Consider the following 20717-nt stretch of genomic DNA (forward strand, 5'->3'; position numbering starts at 1 on the left):
AGATACATACAACAGAAATATTGTTTAAAAAAACAATATATCAGGTTGATGCAAAGCAATAAAACACATACATAATTAGGCCAAAAAAGAAATAAATATATAATAATAAATAAAAATAAATATAAACAGAAAAACAAATAGATAAAAACTTAAGATAAACATCTAAAACATAAGTAAATAAATAAACTAAAATACAATTGTTAGTTTATTACACATAAAATGTCAACTTCAAAGAATAACCAGGAGGAAACCTTTACATTGATCTAAGTCATTACTGTTTCATCAGTACGGCTGTTTTAGCAGCTTTCTCATTAAAAGAGACTCAGAATTGTTTCAGATCAATGCAGATGAAATAGGCCACAGAGAGTTAGCAGTTTTAACATATCATCCAACTCATGATCCTGATCCCAAATCAGAAAAGTACATGAATTATTTCGTAAGCAGAGAAAACAAGACATTTCCAAAAATCCTCTGCATAATCACATTCAAATAATTTGCTGAAGAATGGTATCTTATCTTTTTCCCAAGAGTTCTATATTCAAATTAAGAACCATTTTTCTTTCCTTTCCGATACCTCCCAAAGCCAAGGAAGTACACTTTAAAATTTTTAATGAAATCTACCCATCTTTAGAGATCAATGAGATTTAACGTTGATCACAATACCTTTTGTGAGATTGATGTTGAAACGACTGCACACTTCTTCTTTGACTGTTCAATTAGTAGAGCTTTTTGGTCCGATATATTTGAGTGGCTTAAAGTTTCAATCAATTTGACTTCTCAATTTTCTAAAAATGATATCATTTTTGGCTTAATAACGGAAGATGTACAAACTCAATTTTTACTGAATAATATTTTTATTTGGGGCAAATTTTATATTCATAAATGTAAGTGCCTTAAAACAAAGCCATTGTTTTCTGTCTTTCAAAAGAAATTTTGGTTGTTCAGACTCTTAAAATGTAAAAGTGGAAGAATACTGTTTAGTTTATTGAAGAAATGTAAACTATTAGAAGACCCAACTGTCTATTTTTATTTTATTTATTATTATTATTATTATTTTATTTTCTCTCATATTTTCTTTTGATCTGTGCTCTGTTCTTATTATCTTGTATTGCCTTATTGTATCTGTTTTCTTGCAAAAAAAAAAAAAAATTGCTGAAGAATGGCGTCAAACACAACAGCACACGACCAACATAATATTGCCATCTAGTGACTACAATCCATACGGCATAACAGGCATTGTTCAATATACATGCTTGGTCGCAGATTTATTGTAATTAGAATAAAATAATATTTTAATAAAATAATATTAATAAAATAAATATTTTTTCGTATAATTACGTATTTAATGTATATATATATTTTTGAAAAAGTTAATGTCCACTGTTTCATCCCCGCCTCGGAAATGCTGCACACTCCGCGCATGCGCAGTTCACCGCTTGACCCGGGGAGAAGCAGCGTCGCCATTTTGGTTCTGAAGGGGGGCCTGCTGTCACCACGTGAAGGCGAGAAGCCCCAGACAGCGAAGTTCGGGGGGCTTTTACGATACAGCAGACAATCCGGCCAGAGAATCGCGGATTCCGATTCATGATCAGAGCAAAGTGACGGTGATCAACACCCAAGAAGAAGAAGAATGCCCTCGGTAACTCTGCCGCCGAAGGAGAACGCTCTCTTTAAGAGAATATTGGTAAGTTGGGGGAAATATATCTGCAGACGAACGCTGGATTGTTAATAATAGAAAGCAAGCGTGTGTCAGTCGCCTTCCTATTTTAGCCAGGATCTCTCTGCGCTGACCTCAAGAGAAACCTCCTAAGAGTATTTTGCAAGCTAGCAGAGAGCATTGCCATTTCTTTAATACTCGTAACATGACTATTAGCTCATGCTCGTTCACGCACTTTGAGAGCAGATGAACTTGCCCGACACAGAGCAGCTAACTGCCTTAGCAAGTTAAGCGCAAAGATCAGTGATTTGATAGCTGTGCGGACGGAATACACATTAAACCACGCTATGAAGTTGCATTAACAACAGGGTATTGTTTAAGGGTTTCGGACTATATAGGGGACTAAGTCATGTCAAAACACGGGCTTGAATCGATTACTCACCGTGCAAGTGAACAGAATGAAAGTTAATCAATTTAAAGCAACACTAACCTCAAAATAACAGCAGAGTATAAATCATACGAAGGCAGAGTTGCAGTAGGTAAGTTAGTGTGTCGTTTACAGATTTGTCATACAAAACATGACTTTGTGTACACCATTTTTGTGCATTGACATTTTAGTTACTACCTGAACGCTACGCCTCAGATCTGCTATATCAAATATCAAATAACTATATATCGTAACTAAGTAAAGTATATAAAATATTTGAATATAAAAGTTTTAGTTCAGAAATCATGATTTGTCAGTCATATTATGGGGAGGGACATATTCTGGAAAGCCTTCTGAAAAAAATATTCATATTAATTACTTGGTATACATTGTGTTTAACAATTAAAATGTTACTGTTACTGAGATTTAATAATGGTGAAACCTTACATTTGTCAACATATACACGTTTTTGAAGGTTTTTTTTTTTTTTTAAATTAAAGAAGGGTCTTCTGCTTGATCCAAAATACAGCGAAAGCAGTACAATTCTGAAATATTTTTACTATTTAATATAACTGCGTTCTATTTAAATATATATATTTTAAAATGTAATTTATTCCTGTGATCAAAGTTACATTTTTAGCATCATTAGTCCAGTCTTCAGTCACATGATCCTACAGAAATCATTCTGATATGCTGTTCAAGAAATTTTTTAAATATTGATAATAGTAATAACATTGACAATGTCACAAGTTGAGTACATTTTTTTTTTCAGAATTGATGAATAGAAAGATCCAAAGATCCGCATTTTCTGAAATAAAAAGCTTTTGTAACATTATACACTATAGCATTCAAAAGCTGTTAATATAATTTATTTATTTATTTATTTAAAATAAAGTATAGAAATTAATACTTTTATTTAGCAAGGATGCTTTAAAATGATCAAAAGTGATGATAAAGACATTAATAATGTTGCAAAAGATTTCTATTTCAGATAAATGCTGTTCTTCTGAACTTTCTATTCAACAAAGAAACCTGAAAAAAATCTACTCGGCTGTTTTCCACATAATAATAATAATAATAATAATAATAAATGTTTTTTGAGCAGCCAATCAGAATATTAGAATGATTTCTTAAGAATCATGTGACTGGAGTAATGATGCTAAAAATTCAGCTTTGAAATCACAGAAATTAGTTACATTTTAAAATATGTTCAAATAGAAAGCACTTATTTTAAATAGTAAAAATATTTTAAAATTTTGCTGCTTTTGCTGTACTTTTGATGAAATAAATGCAGGCTTGGTGAGCAGAAGAGACTTCTTTACAAAACAAACTTACTGTTCGAAAACTCTGGTACTGTTCGAAAAGTCTTGACTGGTAGTGTACAGTATTTAAAAATAAAAGCTTTTGTTCAAAAATCATGATTTGTTAGTCATCAAGGAAGGGACATATTCTTGAAAGCTTATGATAAAAAAAAGTGGGCGTAATGCAAGATGACTCAACTAGTATAGATATAAATTACTTGGTGTACTGGATATAGTGTGTTAACAATTAAAATGTTGCTGTAACTGAGATTTAATAAGTTTACTTTCGAGGTTCACACAGAAACCTAAAGAGAATGTACTGCGGGAGACTGACTAGCTTGACAGGTTGGCTCTCTTTCAAAAACAAGTTAGCCGTCTGCCTATAGACGACATTTATGATCTTTTTCCGGGCAGTTTAGCTGTCGAGGACACTGCTTGTAAAATGACTACTGTGATTAGAAATAGTTTTAAACATCCAAATGGTGTACTCTTGTTGATAGGAAACTGGAGCTTTAAGAAGTTGTTTTTAGGTCATAGTGACTCAACAGCAACTTGCCTAGTCATTGCTCCTGTTAGTAACGTGTATTAATGACCACTAATGAAACAGCCCCAAATGGTTGTTTTTACTGATTGTTACACAGTCCTGATTTTTATTCCAGAATAGTTAGAAATTCAAAGTCATCTGACGTTAGTTTATTTGTGTTTTCTAACATCTGTTTCTGTTCTGTCACAGGGAGGGAGCTTGAATTGCTAGAAGTCCTATTGTGATTTAATTTCTTAGACTCACGCATTAGTTTTCAGCCATGATAACTATGCAAACAGCCCTGCATAAAGGGGTCAGTCCATTAAATGTTATTATGCCAGAGGGCATTCCTTCATGTTACTGTTATGTCGATATTTGGCAGACGGCTCTGCTGGGATGTCTAAACTGTTGTGGTGACCAAAGTAGATAGGAATCTGTTTGTAATCAACATCTCACCATCATAGCCTTTTTCTGAGCCTGCCACAGGTGTTTTTGCAGCATTTTGAAGTACTTTAATAAGAGTTACGTTAATAGGCAGGAGATCTTTACGGGGAACGTTGTGACAGAAGGTGTGGCTTTCTTCTCAGATTGTTTTCTGGCATTGATGCCTTGATTATCCTGCTCATGTTTTTGCAGGAGTTTATGAACTCTGTTGGCCTTTGTGTTCTCATATGTTGTTTTCTACACGGTGCCAAAACTATTCACACTGGGTGTCCTGATTTTATGTTTGCATCTTTCTTTGTGGTTTTATAGGTGGTTAGAATTGTTCGGAAGATGTTCATCGCTAACCACATACCTTAACCCTACTTTCATTTTGCCTAATGCACAATGAAAGTGACATTATTAGCTTATTTTTTCCATTTTATGTCTTGCAGAGATGCTACGAACACAAGCAGTACAGAAATGGGCTGAAGTTTTGCAAACAGATCCTGTCCAACCCAAAGTTCGCCGAACACGGAGGTAAGTGCATTCTTGGACATCATCTTATCATTATGACTAATTAAATTTGTTGAGCACATGCTGATCTCTTTTTTTCCCATCCCGCAGAGACCCTTGCAATGAAGGGACTCACTCTGAACTGCTTGGGCCGAAAAGAGGAGGCGTATGATCTAGTGCGACGAGGCTTGCGAAATGATCTGAAGAGTCATGTCTGTATCTTTAACATGTTTTCCACTGTCAAAAGATGTATTAGTAATTTGTGTAAACACATGAATACTTGTACACAACTGTTAGTGATTGACACCTGGTTTCAAGGTACAGTTTTATGCAAAAGTTTGGGAACCACTTGCAGAATCTGTGAAAAGAGATATGATACAAAATGCATGTTGTTTATTTATTTTTTATTTAGTACTGTCCCGAATAAGATATTTTACATAAAAGATGTTTAAGACCAAAAAATAGCTGAAATTATTAAAATAAGCCCCTTCAAAACTTTGGGAACCCTTGGTTCTTAATACTGTGTGTGGTTGCCTGGATGATCTATGACTGTTTTTGTTTTGTGATGGTTGTTCATGAGTCCCTTGTTTGTTCTGAACAGTTAAACTGAGCACTTTTCTTCAGAAAAATCCTCCAGTCCCTGCAGATTGTTTCGATTTCCAGCGTCTTTTGCATATTTGGACCCTTTCCAGCAATGACTGTATGATTTTAAGATCCATCTTTTCACACTGAGGACAATTGAGGGACTCAAACACACCTATTAAAAAACCTTTTGAATTTGAAGATCAAGGTAAATTGTACTTAATTTGTCTTCAGGGAAACATGCAAGTATCTTCTGTTGCTTCTGAAGGGCAGTACTAAATGGGAAAAAATGAGACTTCAACAAAATAATTAAAAAATTGGACATCTTCATCCTGTTCAAAAGTTTTCACCCCCGGTTCTTAATGCATTATTTCCTTCTGGAGCGTCAGTGAATGTTTGAACTTTTTTTAATAGTTGTGTTTGAGTCTCTCAGTTGTTCTCAGCGTGAAAAGATGGATCTCAAAATCATACAGTCACTGCTGGAAAGGGCTGAAATATGCAAAAGATGCTGAAAAACGAAAGAATCTGCAGAACCTGGAGGATTTTTCTGAAGAACAGTGCTCAGTTTAACTGTTGAAAACAAAGGGACTCATGAACAACTATCACAAGACAAAAAACAGTCGAAGATCATCCAGGTTACCACACACAGTATTAAGAACCAATGGTTCCCAAAGTTTTGCAGATATTTTATGTAAAATATCTTACTCAGAACAGTACTAAATAAAACATAACATGCATTTTGTATGATCTTTCTTATTTTGTTAATTTTTTACATTTTCACAGATTCTGCTAGGGGTTCCCAAATTTTTCCATAAAATTATTTTTTGACTCTTAAAATCGAAGTTTTATGACTTTTAGTATGAATATGTTAACCTTAAGGTTATCTATAAGCTAGTGTTTTAAAACAATGACAAAATTTGCATATACAAGATATAAGGATTCAAGCAATCTCTAACTTCCGCCAATATGGATAAACAATTTTGATGACATCACCCCGCACTTCAACTTTTTATCAACTTTCTGTCCAATCAGATGCTCTCTAGAATCCAAAGCGTCCCGCCCCCTGCACTATAAATAGATGCTGAAGCTGTGGTTCACTTGTTTACAGAATTAGTATTTTCTGCACGGTTAATGGCACATAGTCAGGCCCGGTTCTACGGGGGTGCTTGAGGGTGCTAAGCACCCCCAAACAAAAGCAAAAGCACCCTCAGATAAAATTATTAATAGCGTATTAATTTTTAAATTAATGAACACGCAGACAGATGCACACACATACATAAATTCGCCAAATTAATACGTACACACAAGCTTATAAATACACAAGCTGAATTGTTAAAAGCGCACCTCGGGTCATGTGACACGAACCAACCAATCAGCTTCATCCTTTATAGAAACAACATTGAAAACTCAGCCAAGACGGTGAAACAGCTGATCATAGCTGTACAGGGATAGACATTTTTAAAATACATTTTGTAGCAGGGCAGTGCTAGAAAGCCATTTATCATTTGCTGAAACTAACTTGTCTTCATGGAGAGCGTAGGCCATGGTTGCCTAGTAACGACAGACGCCATGGGAGCGTAACTTAGCGCTTTGGAAAGAACGCGTTTTTAGGCGCGACATGTGAACTGCTCCTAGATGAGCATGCAGTAATAACCTTCACAGTGTATTCTTGATGTTAGATGGCATTTGTTTAACTACAATTACGATACTAGTGTAGACGATTTATATTACTCAGTCCTATTTGGTGGTACCGTTTTCATACAGTTCCATGCATATTTTTTGTGAGCACCCTCACAATTTTCAGAAGCACCCTCAGTGATTTGGTTCTGGAACCGGGCCTGCACATAGTGCACTGTATAGGGGAGAGGGAACTATTTAGACAGTGTAAATATGATTTCCATTGGGGGCGAAAGAAGTTTCGCGCTGGTTTCACACAGTCTGCTCCGGTCCAGAGAAACGATACCATGGAGTGGAACATATGCGTGAATCGGCACAGACCATAAAACGTATCAAACCCATTTGAATTGTACGCAGAATGGTATATTATATAGCTATATGGATGAGATTGTGCCGGCCATACACTGTCGAATATTGCTTTACCAAGTTCAACGGCTCTGGCCCAAGATGTGATATAAACAAAACGATATTGACTATTTAAAAAAGGGGCTGCTTGATATGTCCTGTTTTGGTTGAAATTATGTCAGCGCATAGTATAATGCTGCGTGTTTCAAAGCACTTAGTGGACGTTTAATGTTAGTTGTCTGGCAACTGTATAGCATATATTGCCTTACAGCATAATTTAAAGAATAAGTACAGTTCGGGATGCTTCATAAATCAAAATAAAACTGATCACAATATGGCCTTGTCAAATTGCAAAGGCTGTGATTTAATTAAATTCCTCCAAAATCTTACAGCCCTAGAGGCACAGTGTGCAGTCCTGTCCTTAACTTTTCTTCAGGTTGGCACGTGTATGGTTTGCTTCAGCGCTCGGATAAGAAGTATGACGAGGCCATCAAGTGCTACAGGAATGCTCTTAAATGGGACAAAGACAATCTGCAAATCCTTAGAGATCTTTCACTGCTGCAGATCCAAATGAGAGACCTCGAAGGTTACAGGGTAAGTTATTTTGAATGTAAGTGCTTCCATGTGTCAAGAAACTACAGTTTCCATGGAACAAGCCAGTAAAAATACAGTTTTGTCCAAAGTCATCCTTTCACTCCAATTTTTATGGTCCTAATATAATTCATAACATTTTCTCTCTCACAGGAGACTAGATACCAGTTACTGCAGTTGCGGCCAGCTCAAAGGGCTTCCTGGATCGGTTATGCCATCGCATACCACCTTCTGGAAGATTATGAGATGGCGGCTAAGATTGTGGAGGAGTTCCGCAAAACACAGCAGGTATTTTTTTTCATTGCTACCTTTCAGTTATCATCTACACTATGTTTATTGTTGCGGAGAGCTTTGTAGTAGATACCACCAAGTGTTTGTTTTTGGATGCCACTGAGGATTATTGTTGCTTGTGTTTCAGACGTCTCCAGATAAAGTGGATTACGAGTACAGTGAGCTGTTGCTTTATCAGAATCAGCTATTACGAGAGGCCGGGCTTATCAAAGAAGCTCTCGATCACCTGACCAACTATGAAAAACAGATATGTGACAAACTGGCTGTAGAGGAGACACGGGGTGTGTTTTTATATGCATATATATGGTTTCTGTTTTGTTCCAGCTGATAGTATGATTATTTATGCACTCATTTTTCCGTTTTTTGAAATGACACTGATTTGCTGTCATCTAATGCTCACTTAGTTTACATTTAAAACAAACTCTAATTTAGCAAAATCTCAGAATGAGCACTCGTATTTAAATGCTGAATAATTCAATGTTGTGATTCTGAAATTCACTTATTTATTTATTTATTTATTTTATAATAGTTATGTAAATGATTAGTTCACTTCCAGAATGAAAATTTCCTGATAATTTACTCATCCCCATATCATCCAAGATGTTCATGTCTTTCTTTCTTCAGTCAAAAAGAAATTAGATTTTTCTCCATATCGTGGACTTCAGTGGTGGCCAATGGGTTGAAGATTTAAATTGTAGTTTCAATGCAGCTTCAAAGGGCTCTACACGATCCCAGATGAGGAATATGGTTCTTATCTAGTGAAACAATTTGTCATTTTCTAAGAAAAATACAAATTTATATACTTTTAACCACAAATGCTCATCTTGCACTAGCTCGACCTCATGCGTTACATATATTTCCGGTTTTGGCAACCCTATGTATGTCATGACCTTGTTTATCATCTGCTGTCGCAGTTTATTTAAAGGAGAAGTTCACTTCCAGAACAAAAATTTACAGATAATTTACTCCCTTGTCATCCAAGATGTTTGTGTAAAAGAATTCTTCAGTCGTAAAAAAATTGTTTCTTGAGGGAAAACATTTCAGGATTTCTCTCCATATAATGGACTTCTATGGTGTCCACAAGTTTGAACTTACAAAATGCAGCTTCAAAGGGCTCTAAACGATTCCAGCCAAGGTAGAAGCTACTTTTCTAGCAAAATGTTCGGTCATTTTCTAAAAAAAGTAAACATTTATATAGTTTTTAACCTCAAATTCTAGTCTTGTCTAGCTTTGTGATGCGTATGGGAACTCTGTGTAATCCGGGTCAATACAGTTAGGGTATGTCAAAAAACTCCCATCTCATTTTCTCCTCCAACTTCAAAATCATCCTACATCGCTGCAGAAGTACCGACCCAGTGTTAACAAAGTGAACGTGCAAGGATGGTCAAACACTCTTTACAAAAAAGGTAAAACAGTGATGTAGAAGTGAGATGGGAAAAATGAAAAAAAAGAAAAATGAGATAGGAGTTTTTTGACCTACCCTTACTGTATTGACTCAGATTACACAGAGTTCGCATGCACATCACAAAGCTAGACAAGACGAGCATTTGAGGTTAAAAAGTATATAAATTGTACTTTTTTGTTTTTGTGTTTTAAGAAAATAACCGATTGTTTTGCTATCTTTTTTCGCATGTTGGAAGTTCAAACTCGGGGCACCATATAGTAGTCCATTATATATAGAACTTTCCTGAAATGTTTTCCTCAAGAAACACAATTTCTTTACGACTGAAGAAAGAAAGACATGAACATCTCTGACAAAGGGTTGAGTAAATTCTCTGTAAATTTCTGTTCTGGACATGAACTTTAAAAGCAACATATGTTTATATGTGTGTAGGAGAGCTGCTTCTCAAGTTAGATCGGGCTGGTGAAGCTACGGAAGTCTACCACAGACTGCTGGAGAGAAACCCTGAAAACTGGAGCTACTATCAAGGGCTAGAGAAAGCACTCAAACCAAGTAAATACACATTCTTCAGACCGCAGCAAATCTTGGCTGATTTTCATTTCTGTTAGTTCCTTATTCTATGTCTGCTTTCAGAGAGTGTCGAGGAGAAGCAGAAAATCTATGAAGATGCCTGGGTTAAGTATCCTAAAGGCCTGGTGCCAAGAAGACTTCCTCTCAGCTTCCTCACAGGTCAGCGCCAATCTTGTCAAATCAATAGGCCCGTTATGCTCTCATAATGCGTCTGTGTAATGTGTATATGACCGCATTTGGCTCTCGCAGGTGAGAAGTTTAGAGAGTGTTTGGATCGTTACCTGAGGATGAACTTCAGCAAAGGATGCCCGCCTGTCTTTACCACACTGAAATCACTCTACCACCACAAAGACAAGGTGAGATGGGGCAATATGACCAGGAGAACTTGTTTCTTCTGGACTTTAATATAAGTGACCCTGTCCACAAATTTTTTAAAATTGAGATTTATACATCATCTGAAAGCTGAATAAATAAGCTTTATATAAACAATATTTGCCCAAGATACAACTATTTGAAAATCTGGAATCTGAGGGGGCAAAAAATTTCAAGTTGTCCAAATGAAGTTCTTAGCAATGCATATTAATAATCAAAAATTAAGTTTTGATATATTTGCAGTAGGAAATATACAAAATATCCGTATGGAACATAATCTTTACTTAATATCCAAATGATTTTTGGCATAAAATAATAATTTTAATTTTGACCCATACAGTGTATTGTTGGCTATTGCTACTTACGGCTGGTTTTGTGGTCCAGGTTTACATATAAGAAAAGACACCATTTTTTATAACATCATCTTGTCTTCTGCAGGTAGCAATAATTGAGGAATTAGTCGTTGGCTATGAAAAAAGTTTGAGAACCTGTAAAATGTTCAACCAAAATGGTGAGTTCATAAACATATTTTAATGACGGATGGCAGTTGCAGTAATGGTAGTGCAGTAACACGTGATGATGATTTTTGTAGATGATGGGAAAACAGAGCCGCCCACTACTTTACTGTGGGTTCAGTATTTCCTGGCCCAGCATTTCAACTATATCGGCAAACAGACGCTTGCCCTCGAATACATCAACACAGCCATTGAAAGCACCCCCACCCTCATAGAGCTCTTCCTCATCAAGGCGAAGATATACAAGGTAAAACACACTGAGGTCATTGAAACATTTTACATTTGACAAGACAGAAGCCATTAAATAGAACATGAGAGAGTGAACTTATTTTCTTTTGAAAGCATGCGGGTAACATCCGTGAAGCTGCTCGCTGGATGGACGAGGCCCAGGCTCTGGACACTGCTGACCGCTTCATCAACTCAAAGTGTGCCAAGTATTTGCTCAAGGCTGGACTTATCAAAGAGGCTGAAGAGATGTGTTCCAAGTTCACACGGGTTAGTATGGTTAAGGTCACATGCTTGTGATAATGCATTTAAAATAACACCAATTATATATCTATAATACAGTTCAAACGGTTAGTAAATTTCTGAAGGATCATGTGACATTTAAAGAATCATGAACTGCCTTTTATATTTTGTAGGTCCACTTATAATGTTATCAAGATTTTTACATCAAAAAACATAATGATGAAGTAATAGGTTGCCTGTCTTGCTTTTATCCCCCCTCTGCAGAACGCTCTGTTTGAATAGGTGTGGCGGATTGTAAACTTGGAAGTAAACGGCCACTGCTATGATTGGCTAACAGCGTACATTCAGCCTCATAGATGGACGCCGCTGTGATTTAGGTTTAAAACGCATAAATAACTCGGTACATATCAAACAATCTGTAAGAACAGACAAAGCAATAGTGACCACGTAATGAAAACAGTTACTCGCATTTTTTTGCGACATCACTGTCGGATCCAATATAGGCGACACAGCATCATCTTTTAGTTTCAGTCTTTTTGAAAATCCCGCATCGAATTCTGACGTAACCTCAGTTCCCTGAGATAAAGGAACAAGCATTGCGTCGCTGACACTATGGGTAATTGTAAAAAAAATCCAAGGTCTGGAACTTCATTAAAAATAAAGTACATCCACTCTTTCCTAATGTTGGGATCACAAATCGGCACTGCAGAGCATCTTGTTGTTTTCAGAGGCATTTTTATTGTTTGGTTTCTGTGTAGACCTGCATTTGTCTCTTTCGTAAACACTACATGTGTGAATTGGTGGGTGGGGCTAAACGGGCAGTAATGTCGATGTCAGACAATATATTCTATAGTGTAGTCGATTAGCAATGGCTTACAAATATACTCAATCGTTATGAAAATACCTGAGATGGCTTGAAGAACACAGATAAACCATATATATTGCAGATGAGTGTTTACTGTCCTTATGTCATTCAAAACGTTTAAAGTTATATCTTGTTTTTATTCAGTTACAGCAATAGTCATGCCTTTATCAATATCAGAGATATCCTGGCCGACATCAGTATTATCTCTTTGAAGCATATGTGGATTTTCTGCACGAGGGCGCCCTCTGGTGTCCAGTATGAATGAAACCCATCCTATTTTGTGTAAAAATCGAAAAAATAATACCTCTCTCAAAAGAACAATTAAGCAGACATATAATAATCCACGCTTTTTCCAGTGTACAGAGGTTTACAGGAGTATTTTGTTGCTAAATAGATGCAAAAACAAAAAAAACACTCATGTAGCAAGCTATCAGAACCGAAAATCATGGTTAAAAACAGAGGTACGTATGTTTTTAGACTAATGTCAAAGTTTTGAGTTCTGAAACTTACAGGATGTTTTTATAGTACAATGACCTTTTATATGTCAAAAGATTAAGGCAATTTTGGTTTCTCAGTTCATCACCCCTTTAAAACTGGAGTAATAGCTGCTAAAAATGTAGCTTTGCCATCAAGGGAATAAATTACATTTAAAAAAAATATTATAATAGAAAAGTTATTTTAAAGTACAATAATGTTTCACATTATTAATGTATTTGTTGCATTATTGATTAAATAAGTGCAGACTTAATGAGCACAAGAGATTTCTTTTGAAAAACATTTTTAAAAATCGTACTAAACTTTTAAACAGTAGCGAGTTATTTCAGATGCTTTTTAAATTCTTTTTAAAAGACTAGTCTGTTCATTTGCAGGCATTGCATCTGGCAGCTGTTTTCTTGGCTTGCACATACAGCTCCAAAGACTGAAACAGTAAAATGTTGGATAAGATTACATTTCAGGAACACTGAAAGCAGTACCAAATTTTTTCTATTTCAGACAAAAGCCCTTTTTCAGTTCTGTGCATTTTTGGGGAAAAACGGACTGATAATGATTTAACCAATTCAGTCGTCCCTTGTGACTGAAATTCGGGATTTGCTTACCCTACAACTTACATAATGACCTTTTAAATGGATAGTTCACCCAAAGATTAAAATTCTGTCATTAATTACTTACCCTCATGTCGTTCCAAAGCCCTAAGACCGTTCATCTTCAGAACACAAATGAAGGAAATCCAAGAGCTTTCTGACCCTGCATAGACAGCAATGCAACTGACATGTTCAAGGCCCAGAAGGTAGTAAGGACATTGTTAAAATAGTCCATGTGACATCAGTGACATGGACTATTTTAACAATGTTCTTGTTATCTTTCTGGGCCTTGGAAGTGTCAGTTTTGTTGCTGTCTATGCAGGGTCAGAAAGCTCTCGGATTGCATCAAAAATATCTTAATTGGTGTCCTGAAGATGAATGAAGGTCTTATGGGTTTGGAACAACATGAGGGTGAGTAATTAATGACAGAATTTACATTTTTTGGTGAACTATCCCTTTTATTTGTCCAAGAGTTTCTCATCAAAAACACATCGGTCTGAGTGTCTGTTCTTTATCACCTGCAGGAAGGAACCTCGGCAGTAGAGAATCTGAATGAGATGCAGTGCATGTGGTTCCAGACGGAATGTGCTCTGGCCTACAAGTCCTTGAACAAATATGGAGAGGCGCTGAAGAAATGCCATGAAATTGAGAGGGTAAATCTTGCAGATTTAGAAACTATCAGATGTGTATAGCAAACTGACATGGTGAATACCTCTATGCTAAATCTGTAGTTTAGAGTTCAAGTAGAACAGATTTACCCAACGGTCTGAAATATCCTGAAACTTTCTTCTTTTGCCATTCACAGCATTTTGTGGAGATAACAGACGACCAGTTTGACTTCCACACATACTGTATGCGAAAGATGACATTGCGTTCTTACGTCGATTTGCTCAAACTAGAGGACGTGTTGCGTATGCACCCTTTCTATTTCAAGGCAGCACGTACAGCCATCGAGATCTACCTCAGCCTACATGATAACCCGCTCTCCGATGACAACAAGGAGTCGCAGGCAGATAACGGTACCATCATGTACACACTTAAAACAAAAATGCGGAAAAGTGAGGCAAGTTTTATTTTCTTAACAATTGTTTATTCTGTAGCCAACCTAACGGACAAGGAACTGAAGAAATTGCGCAACAAACAGAGACGTGCCCAAAAGAAAGCCCAGTTAGAGGAGGAAAAAAAGAATGCTGAAAAAGAAAAACAGCTAAAGAACCAAAAGAAGAAAAAGGAAGAGGATGAGGAGGAGATTGGAGGACCCAAAGAGGAGCTCATACCAGAAAAACTGGCAAAGGTGCGCATGTCGACAAAGCCACTTGTACTTTAGAGGTTAAAAGTATTTTGATTGTGTTTATCACAATGTCCTATTTCTGTCTGTAGGTTGAGAATCCTCTAGAAGAAGCGGTTAAGTTCCTGACTCCTCTGAAGAACTTAGTAAAGAATAAAATAGAGACGCACCTGCTGGCCTTTGAGATCTACCTCAGGAAAGGTGAGCATACTAATGAATTTTAACATTATGATTCAGGATGTGTGGTTTGAAACTCATAATGTGTGTTTGTGTTTGTAGAGAAGTATCTTTTGATGCTGCAGTCGGTGAAGAGAGCTTACTCATTGGACCCCGATCACCCCTGGCTCCACCAGTGTTTGGTGCGATTCTTCAAAGGAGGTACATAAAGGCCCATATGCTTGCTTCACATGGGACAAAAAAGAAAAAACATACAAGAACGCTAAGCTTTGACTATTTTCAGTGTCGGACAGTAAGGACATGCCGGAGGCAGTGCAGACGGTTCTGAAGCAGGAGATCACGAAACTGTTTGGCGAGAGTGACCCCAAGACTTTCAACAAGAACTTCCTGAGCAAACATGCAAACTCAATACCACACAGAGTTGCAGGTACACACTTAATGATGATAATGAACATTTGGAAGCCAGTATAAACTGTTTATAGATTGACAAGTAAACAAGCCCTTGAAGGAACACTCCACTTGTTTTGAAAATAGGCTCATTTTCCAACTCCCCTAGAGTTAAACAGTTGAGTTTTACCATTTTCGAGTCCATTCGGGCGATTTCCGGTTCTGGCGGTAACACTTTTAGCATAGCTTAGCATAGATCATTGATTAGACCGTTAGCATCTCGCTCAAAAAATGACCAAAGAGTTTTGATATTTTTCCTATTTTCTATTATGCATCTCCTGAAATAGGTTAACTTCCATCAACATAACCAACGTGAGCACCTGACTGCACAGGGAGACTATTTTCAGGCGCTGCGTTATTTCAGGCGCTTAATGTTATTGCGTCTGCACCCGTGGTACACCAGCAAAGTTCCTTATTACTTTAGTTCCTAGTCATATCGGCCTAGAAAATTGCAACTTTTCATTTTCCGTCAGTCTTAGTACACAATGTAACTACAGAAGAGTCAAGTTTTAAATGGGAAAAATATCCAGACTCTTTGGTCATTTTTGAACGGATTCAATGATCTATGCTAAGGGATGTGAGGAGATCTCGCGGCACAAGATCTCACAAGATCCTATGTTTTTTGCAGTTTTTACATTAGAGCTGCACGATTAATCCTTAACATATGGAGATCTGGATTCAAACACCCACGCAATCTTATTCCTAAATGACAAAGATTTAGCTGTGTGTATTAGGACTATTTCACATTGCAAGTGTCAGTGGAACGTGTGAAGTACGTTTTGTCGCTGCCCATGTTAATGAATCAGAGGGTCGGGGTAAATGTGAACGCAGAAAAAGCAACACAAACAGTCTTTTCAACCACATTGTAATCATTATTTCTGTGCTACAGATATTTAAATAATAAAAGTACTGTTTATAGTTTGTAGTTTACTGTACTGTTTATAGTTTGGGTGTAAATACTTATTGCCTACAGTAGCGATCAAAACCAAAGTATCTTAAGACTTGTATGTATTGTAACGCTTATCCTCTTCCGCCAGGAGGTGGTGGCAATTGCCCGTTTAAAAAGAGAATCATGGTCTCCATTTTATTAAAAACAACTGGGATTCTCAATTTATCCAGAATTGTGAAACTCGTGTTTAAATATTGTTTATTACTGCACATAATTAATTAAAATGGAAGTTTAATTTCATAAAGTTCAAAATTTGCCTACTTTTTTTTGCATTTTGTCTTTTTCAGTTGAATAAAAGACTATTTTCCCTATATATTTCATCACTGAGGATGTCTTAAGAAAAGTTTAAAAATCTCATCTCGTCTCGTTCTCGTGAACCGTGTCTCGTCTCGTCTCGTCTCGTCTCGTCTCGTCTCGTCTCGTCTCGTCTCGTCTCGTCTCGTCTCCTCTCGTCTCGTCTCCTCTCGTCTCCTCTCGTCTCGTCTCATCACTCCTAATGCTAAGCTATGTTAAAAGTGCTGAATGGAAACCGTAAAACTCAACTGTTTAACACTAGGGAGTTGGAAAATGAGCCTATTTTCAAAAAAAGTGAAGTGTTCCTTTAACACATCTCTCATGAAAACTGAGTCATATTTCTAAAACCGCTTTTGTTCCATTCCATGCCGATCCAGCCCATGTCGCACGAATATGGTTTTGTTTTCCACTGTGGGGCTGATAACAAATGTAATACAAATGCGTCAGTTGTTGCCTTGATAATGTAAGTGTTTACTTGGATAATGACATGTAAATGTCAATGACTTTATGGAGGATTATCAGATATTTCCGTTTCCTTAGCTCAAATAGAGCACTTAGCCAGCTACAGAGAGAAACTGGTAGCCATACAACATACAAATGACAATCACTACAAGCATTCTGCCAGCACAGTTAGCTAACCGATGGAAACATAACTGAAACAGTTGTTTCCAGTCACAGTTTTGAGAACCATTCGACCAGACAATGGAAAAATTGCATTGTTTAAAATGTGCATTTTGCAAGATTTCAATTTTACATTTTTTAGGGGTCATGTACTGTTCTCTGAGGTCCGCTTATAATGATTTTTACATCAAAAAATATCAAAATTTAATAGGCTATTTTCTGTCCTTGTTTTGACCACCCTCATCAGAGCGTTTTGTTTGAATAGGCGTGTTGGATTGTAATAATAATTCTATTCCGAAAGAATTATTCAAATTGATCAAATGTGACTGTAAATACATTTTATAATGTTACAAAAGATTTTAATTTCAAATAAATGCTGTTCTTTTGAAATTTCTGTTCATCCAAGAATTCTGAGGAATAAAAATAGAATAGGTTTTAAAATAGAATATTTATTTCAATTAGTTCATTAAACTAGAACACCATTATTTTAAATTGTAGTAATATTTAACAATATTTTATACTGTATTTTTGATCAGATAAATGCGGCCTTTGTGAACATAGTTCTTTTAAAAACATTTAAATGGTACATCATTATATGTATACTTGATTTGATTAAATCAAGGTAATAGTTGAATATAAAAATGCTAAATATTTAAACAGTACAGTGATGAGAATTTTTTGGAACTTTTTATTGGTAGTGTTATATTGTGACAGAAGATTTTTATTTTAAATGAAAATAAATATTTTAATACCATTTTTATTTAAAATTTCCATTATTTAAAAGAAAAAAAAAACATTTTTAATTCTTTAAAGAATCCTGAAAAAGTATCACAGATTCCAAAAAAAATAGGGAAGATTTTTCTGTATTTTAGATCAAGTAAATGCAGCCTTGAATGCATAAGAGGCTTCTTTAAAAACATTTTCTTACTAAGCTTTTGAAAGGCAGTGTATCTTTATAACATTGCATAATTTGCAGAATACCCTTGTTTTCATAATGCAAAATGTTAATTTATTTTCATTTTTGTTTTTTGTTTTTTTTTTTTTTTAGCTATTTCGGCATAAAATAATACCCAGACAACTCCACTTCCAGAACAACAATTTACAAATAATTTACTCACCGCCTTGTCATCCAAGATGTTCATGTCTTTCTTTCTTCAGTCGTAAAGAAATTGTTTTTTGAAGAAAACATTTCAGCATTTTTCTCCACATAATTGGCTGATATGGTGCCCCGATTTTGAACTTCCAAAACGCTGTTTAAATGCGGCTTCAAACGATTCCAAATGTGGTTGCAGTTGATCCTAGTCGAGGAAAAAGGGTCTTATCTAGCGAAACGATCAGTTATTTTAATAAAAATAATAAAACTTATATACTTTTTAATGTCAAACACTCGTCTTACTCTGCCTGGACTGTTTCTGACCTTTTTCCGGTTTGTGACAGTTAGGGTATGTCGAAAAACTCCCATCTCATGCTCTCCCTCAACTTCAAAGTCATCCTATATCGCTGTTTCACCTTTTTTGTTAAGGGTGTTTGATCTTCTTTGCATGTTCACTTTCTATTTCAGCTCACTGTCATAAATATGAACTACACCAATGGCACTTTCACTCAACTGACCAGAAATGAATGACTTCTGATTTCTTTGTTGCTTTGAAAGCCTTTAGTATGAGTATCACTGAACTCTTTTAGTTGTTTATTTAGCATCTTCCTTTTTTTTGTTTGCAGCTGCTAAGATGATGGTCTTTCTGGACCCCTCCTCTGAGGGCATGGCTGCTGAGCTGGCAACCTCTTTGAACGAGTCTCTAACAGGCAGAACCATTCAGGTACAATAACCATAAACAAAACAGTAGAAAATTTGTGATATTTCACAGTATCATGAAAAACATGATGCTACATGTCTCACATTTGTACGTGTGAATATTAGATCTGTACCGAGGTGCTCCAGGCATTGAGGGACGGCAGTCTGGGCTCGCAACAGGAGAAAACTCTGGAATCGTACCGTGCGTCCTGCCATGGTATCTGTCCCTACGCTTTAGCCTTCATGCCCCCCGGTTACCAGGACAACACTGCGGTGACCACCAATGGAGACCTGTCCCCCTGCGACCACGAGGACATGCCCAATGAGATGTGAGATGTGTTTCAGGACGAGAGCAGGGTGGCCGTTTTATGGCCGTCAGCATTTTGAGACCAGACGCCCCACTGAGGTTGAGACTCTACTGCACTAACGAGACCATGCTTACCTTCCGCCTTCCTTTCCACTCACGGAAGCGAGCGAGCAATAGGGGAAAAACCCGTTTTACTATTTTTTTTTTTTTTTTTCCTTTCTATCTTGTTTTGCTTTTTTTTAAAAAATATGGCCAATGGCATCTCTTATGCTAGAACAGAATAAACGGTATTAAAGAGAAAGAATGATCAAGACGGTCACAGTGAACTCATTGGGCCTAATTCCTGTTTATCAGACACGTGCATCTTGTTTCTCATGTTTTTAAGAGTAATTTATATAAGATAATATTAAAGAGAACCGAATACTATCAGGAGGAGCAATACTTTTGGTCCTGGTTTGACTTGCGTGGTCGTGTGCCAAACCCGTGGGGCGGACCTTTAGATGCGGATGACGGCACCTGTTGCGAGGGGTACCTGGGAAGGGGGGTTGGGGGTGTGGGGAGTGTGTGGAAATGAATTAATGTGGCTGGGCAGAAGCTGTTGCAGGATCAGCCACCAGGGGGAGCCAGCAGTCGAAAACCCTGAGAGGAGATACTGATGTTCAGCCATTAAAGCTGATGACAGAGTCGACTGAAAGGTCACCTGGAGTGCCGAGGAGAGGCAGACGTGCATCTCTTTATTTTTTTATTTTATTTTTTCCTCTTTCATCCTCTGCTGCCTTTCGGTTTTTCAGTGAATGTCTTAGAGCCGGCAGTGGCTTCTGTTGGACCTGTAGGACTTTTACTGTGACTGCGTTTCTGTTGGGTTTGTTTGGCATCTTTTATTTTATTTTTTTTTTCTCCCACTCATTGTTTGGGTTCTCATGTTGGTTTCAAACTCTATGATTTTTTTTTTCCATAATACAAGACTCCATCAAACATACCACTGTCTGAATTCTGAGAACATGTCCTGTCATTTGACACTCACACAGTTACAAATAAAACAAAATAACATGATTGTGATGTACTTCTCTTTTTGTTTTTTTAATTTCCACATTTGGTCATACACTGTAAGATGTTACGGTTTCAACTGAGAAAATACAGAACACAAGAATTTGTAAGGGTTGCTGAAGTTAAACCAAACATATTTGCTGGTGAAAAGAGCTAGAATTTGTACCTCTATTTATTTTTACCTTTGCAAA

General features: G+C 36.6%; 1 protein-coding gene across 1 annotated transcript; it reads left to right on the plus strand.

Moving 5' to 3' along the window:
• Nucleotides 1–1433: 1433 nt before the first annotated feature.
• naa15a (N-alpha-acetyltransferase 15, NatA auxiliary subunit a) lies at nt 1434–20532 on the plus strand. Its single transcript, XM_051127243.1, has 20 exons — nt 1434–1684; nt 4784–4868; nt 4956–5060; nt 7885–8042; nt 8193–8327; nt 8458–8611; nt 10165–10284; nt 10366–10461; nt 10552–10658; nt 11113–11185; nt 11267–11436; nt 11532–11684; nt 14129–14257; nt 14410–14623; nt 14705–14898; nt 14985–15093; nt 15172–15270; nt 15353–15496; nt 19100–19197; nt 19299–20532. The coding sequence occupies exons 1-20, from the start codon at nt 1631–1633 to the stop codon at nt 19503–19505; spliced, it is 2604 nt and encodes an 867-aa protein (XP_050983200.1). The 5' UTR covers nt 1434–1630; the 3' UTR covers nt 19506–20532.
• Nucleotides 20533–20717: the final 185 nt, after the last annotated feature.

This window comes from Labeo rohita, chromosome 14, assembly GCF_022985175.1.
Source record: "Labeo rohita strain BAU-BD-2019 chromosome 14, IGBB_LRoh.1.0, whole genome shotgun sequence".
In the NCBI taxonomy this organism is placed as follows: Eukaryota; Metazoa; Chordata; class Actinopteri; order Cypriniformes; family Cyprinidae; genus Labeo; species Labeo rohita.